Below are 5,578 nucleotides of genomic sequence, written 5' to 3' on the forward strand. Positions count from 1 at the left end.
AGTCAACAAATCTGTCAACTGATATTATAGTCTGCTATTCACAAGCAAGTCGTTTCAGCAGTTCACAGTCCAGTCAACAAACATAGTAGCATACAATATTCATGAAGTCGTTTTAGGTTCTGTGTTTTTCATTAGAGGCTTTCGTCATTTGATAACAAATTGAAGAGAGTTCAGTGTATATATATATATATATATATATATATATATATATATATATATATATATATATATATAACCATCTACTATTCAGAGAAAATACAGATGAATTCATAATTATATAGTCAGTCACCTCAAAATTCAGTCTGCGTCAGGTAGACATCATTGGTGAGAATTGCTGTTCAGTGCAAGAGAGACATTGTATACATAGGAGTCTGCATAGAGAACCAAACTTGACGTATAAACCTTTTGAGGTGAATATTGTCTCATTTGCACAACATTCAGTCATAACTGTAAAAGAAAAAAAAGTCGTTTTCATTTTGTTCAGTCCCACGCTTCCACAGCAGACTTATAACGGAATCATTACATAAGTTAAATAGATGTTCTTCGACAGAGAAATAAATTAGCAATAAATTAAGACGTTATTTACACATAACAGGTGAAGAACTAATACTGAAGTATACACGACACAGACTTACTTAATTACTTATACATTAATGAGCGAATGGATTCTAATAACCAATAAGTCACTTAAGAGTAATTTCTGAGCAGTCTTTTTTTTTTTTGAACAAACAGCTTTGGGGTCATTGTGTTTATAACCATACTTTTTTTAACAATGTCTTTTGAACCTTCCTTAAATGTAACATTCAAAATAGAATTAGTTTTTGTTTTGAGATTAGAAAAATCGAGTGTGAATTTAACAACTTCCTGGCGAGAAGAAATTTCATTTTAAAATAAGTATCATTATCACATGAAATGTCCTTATTAAAAAAAAAATATTAAAACACGGAACACATTTTCTGGAAAATCATGTAAAACAACCTTAAACTAATCAATACGTGAAGGAAACAAGTAACAAATGCATAATGAAATGATATCTAATAACTAAAGACATCTCTACCTCTTCAGTAGTAATACCGTTTTCCAACTACAAAACATCAGTAAATAATATAGTTTCTATACATTAGTTTATTCTATGCTTAACAAAACACCGAAATATCTACATTGACGAAAAATATATATTGCAACAAAAGCCTGTCAGAATGAGGATGCTTCTGTTAATCTGTTTTAACTTTTCTTTTGCTGAAGGTGTTAACACAGTTTCTCTTGGTTTAAGTCGCTTACAGTTTTCTGAAACCTGATCTTCTCAGATAAAAAATAATTAACTTTCGTTATATAAATCGATCACATTCTATTATGTACACATACAGTAATAATTCGTAAATGATCAAACAGGAACATAGTTTGTTTCCACAAGGGAGTATACACTCATGTCACCTTATCAATAAAAAATAAATACATTGGAAATCAAGGAATTCGAGTTTGGAAAAATAGGGAGACAAAAGATGATACATTTTTAAAGAAGCGGCTGAATCGAGTACAGCATCGTGAAGATATTTCCTCTTAGGTATGGATGGCCTTTTTTTTTTTTTAACTATGCCATAATTGATTAATAAGCTCGACTACTGAACGGTATTCATTACTGAGGCCCAATCCGAAAAAAAAATATGCTCCAGCTGTATAGGTACACATGACTTTGGAATAGTCATGGTCCTCGAAGGGGGGAGAAAGTTAGTCAGAAATTCTGCTGAGAGAAGATGAGCTCGTGATCATTATTGCTTCAATTGATGGAATAAAAGGAGGCTGAACACGAAAATTAGAGAGCAAAAGAATTCGTACCGTGCAAAAATAGATTTTTTTATTTTTTGAAAATTTCACTTAGCACACTGACTCTTAAGGGTTAATAATGTTATTTGCATAAATAAGGGCCTTCCATATTCATTCTAAAATTGATACTCAGAAAACCTTTCCATCCATTTTGTCAACTGATCAAACCACGGTTGATTTATAACTAACAAAGGTTTATATATATAATAATACAAATAGTGTCTTTCCTCCAAAAATAAAACTGTGGTCTCTCGTAGATCTGACAACTTTTGGGTATGTTTTATGCTTCCTTTGCCTTCCGTGACATTTATAAACACGTTCCCGTACCGTCTTTGACGTGTACAAACAAACACTTTCCCATACTTCCTTTACCATCTTTGACATGCACAAACAAACACATTCCCATACTTCCTTTGCCTTCCAGGGATTGTAGTACAAACACGTTCCCATACCTCCTTTACCTTCCTGGGCTTGTACAAACAAACGCGTCCCTTCCCTCCTCCTCCTACTCCTCCTCCTCCTCCTTCTTCTAGAATTATCTCGGGCCTTTTCCCTCCGATGCCTCTTGCTCCCTCAAACACAAACGCCTGAAACCCTCAGCGTTACTCATCATCACCACCACCACCACCAGTATCACCATCATCATCACCACCACCACCAATGGCTAAATGCTAAGTTTGACTCTAAAAATAACTACGCTAACAACTACAGTAAGCATGACCACATAGTCTTTGCAAAAACAGCACCGTTACCTGAGCATTTAATAGAACAGTGATCATGCAAGTTCAAAAACATTTTTTTATTTAGTTTTTTGTTTTTCGGTTTTCGTTTCGGAACACCTTTTTTTGTTTTATAGTATCAAATAAATATTCATTCACAGTTGAACAGGTACATTTTCGTTTCTTAGGATTTCAGCGCGAAAGGGGGAGAGAAAACAGACCCCTTCGTTTGACTACAGAAGTAAAACCTGGACACAAACATTTCGTTATTTGTTTTTTAACTTTGCGTCCATTCAAGAAAATGCTAAGAATTCATAGGATCTCCAAGAAAGACGAGAATTTCCCCGGTCCCAGACTCCCTATCTGTCGATGAACCTTCCCTGTGTATTGAGAGATTTTCCTTTTTGACGTAAGGATGCTACCCCTGGCAAGAACCGTGGTCCGTTAAAAAATAACGCAAGGGGAACCCATAAGAAGTGTGCAAATCTATTTCAGTGTAGTGCATTTAATAATGACTCTAGAGAAACAGGTCTAGAACAAGTCCCAACTCGTTTGGCTCAATGCTTTGAGATTCGACGGATCAAATTTGACGTCAAAACAGTTTGTTGCCTCTGCTGTTGCTCTGCAGGATACAAAAAACAACAGTTCCTTCGCTATGCAGTCAGGACGTGTTCCAACGGGCTTCAGAGAACTAACACAAAACATCAAATTTCATTGTATAAAAATAATTACTCTAGATTACAACTTAGATGAGATTCTACTTTTAGCACTACGCACGATGCGATAACAGTATATAATGTATTGCTATGATTATTGCTTGCAAGGATCAATGTCACTGGAACTGAAGCTTCTGTTACTTTGGGGGCAAAAAAGAGAATAAAATGCAAGTGACTTGCGCCTCTTTACATCATGCAAACATGCTGGAAACTGCAAATAGATCTGTAGTGTCTTTGTCCACTGAACAGTGTGAGGAAATGCTCGCGGACAAACCCTTACAACTCTAGTAAAGCATCAGATGAAGGGGCACTAAACTTTATGGTTATTCTCATAAACTGAGTATGAAAAACTCTCAAAGGAAAATTACATTCACTCTTATGGTACTTTGTTTCCAGCTAACTTTCAAGCAGAATCTATCATGAAATTGCGTCCTTGCTATTCTGGAAGTCTGATCTGATGAAGAATGCCTCTTTGCTTAAAAAAAACTAGGTGGTAAACTTGTTTTCTTGATAAATGAGAACATTCAGAACTGAAAACAAAGGCCATAATGTAAATGGGAAATGCTTCAGTATAATCATTCAAACTTCGGTCAAAAGTGATATTAGGTACAAAAATGTAAATTTCCAAAGTGAAAAGGTAGTCCTCACCACTTCTGGATGCATATACGAAGTAGGGAACCGAAGCTCTCTTAGATTTAGTAGCATTAGGAAGCATTTTTAATGTTCTTTTTAAAAAGAAGGTAATGCCCAGAGATGTGATTTCTAATTGTTCTCGATGGTCTCCTTCTGTTATTACGGAATCTAAGTGCAGTTCGTAATTAATGCAATGGCCAAATCTTCAAATACTGTTTGAATCTCACAAGCAAATTCATTTAAGCTTCAAACACTATTGTGTTAATCACAGAGACAACAATAACTTTCCGTCTATTGTGAGCATTAAGAACAATTAACTAACTCAAAGGGGATGATGATACTGAAGTGTAATTCAGATGCTTATTAAAAAACATTGCTGCGTTTGATCCTTTGCCATGAATTTGTCAATAAAAATTTAACTCTACCTTGACTACTGTCGCTATAACTACAACTGCTTATTTTCCTATGCACCAAAGCTTCAATAAAATGCCATTCGTGACTCTAAAAGGAAAATATGGCCTCTAAAGGTCATCTAGATTTGCTTCACAAGAACTAATAGTATTGCATGCAGCTAAAAATCCAAAAGGAAAAAGCAGCGTGTATGATGGATACTATGTCTGAGTGGTGTAACAATTTATGAAGGCAAGGAGTTTTGTATTTTAATCCTTATTATCATAACATGCCATATTCAATGTGGAAAATTGAAAAAAGAAATTCGTCATATGTTATTGATAACTTTTGACTCCTCATTATTCATAGTAACTATGCAGTAGCTGATGATGTCACATAAAAATCACAGAGGAATTCAAAATCACAATGCTAAGAGAAATTATGATACAATGTTACACTTGTGAAACCACTTGGATCAAGGAGCAAAATAAAGCACTTTGTTGTTCGCTGTCAGATGCTAGTGCAATTAATGTAACGCTATGTGGAAGAGCAGCTAATCTACCTGTCAGGCAACCTGACTTTTTTTTTTTATTGCCAAGTCTTAATTTCAGGTCACGGGACCACAGTGGAACCAGAAGTTCAGCCAAGAGTGATTTTGCTTTCTTGTCCCTTTGTAATTTTGGCTGAGAGACTACATCCTGGTCCACTATGGATGCAGTATAGGATCATAACATTATTTATATCTTTACATACAAATGCTTACTTTTTCTCAAGACAGACTTAATGCATTATTACATTGCCATCATACACAAGTCCACTGTGAATTAAGACATAGACATAAATAATATGAGCTTCAAGGACCTGGAGACTGACACGTCTCGCCACATGCCCCGTCTCGGTAGCATGCTGATTCGTAATGTTTGTTGAGGTAAGACTTGAGGGCAAAAGACTTATTACAGCGCTTACACCTGAAATTCTTGAGCTGTGAATGGGTCTGCATGTGGGCACGCAGATTGGAGCGGTCAGCGAACGATTTTCCGCAATGATGGCATCGGAATGGCTTCTCCCCAGTGTGAGATCGCATGTGTCCTTGCAACAACCAAGGGCGTGAGAAAGCCTTGCCACACACACCGCAGCGATGTGTCAAGTTGTGCGTGAGCACATGCATGGCAAGAGCCGGCATACTGACGTAAGCCTTACCGCACACGTGACAACATCGGGCATTGCCGGAATCCAAATCGCGATGCGTTTGTTTATGACGTGATAGGTTGGATGAAGTAGCGTAGTGCTTGCCGC

At 36.3% G+C, this 5,578-nt stretch overlaps 1 protein-coding gene across 1 annotated transcript in view; it reads right to left on the minus strand.

The window, feature by feature from the left end:
- Positions 1-250: 250 nt before the first annotated feature.
- Positions 251-5,578, minus strand: part of LOC135215004 (zinc finger protein ZFP2-like) — a 44,464-nt gene continuing 39,136 nt past the window's right edge. Inside the window, exon 2 of the mRNA XM_064249539.1 lies at positions 251-5,578. This exon is cut by the window's right edge and continues 837 nt beyond it. Coding sequence (XP_064105609.1) covers positions 5,136-5,578 — 443 coding nt within the window. The 3' untranslated portion in view covers positions 251-5,135.

Source organism: Macrobrachium nipponense, chromosome 46 (assembly GCF_015104395.2).
Source record: "Macrobrachium nipponense isolate FS-2020 chromosome 46, ASM1510439v2, whole genome shotgun sequence".
Taxonomy (NCBI): Eukaryota; Metazoa; Arthropoda; class Malacostraca; order Decapoda; family Palaemonidae; genus Macrobrachium; species Macrobrachium nipponense.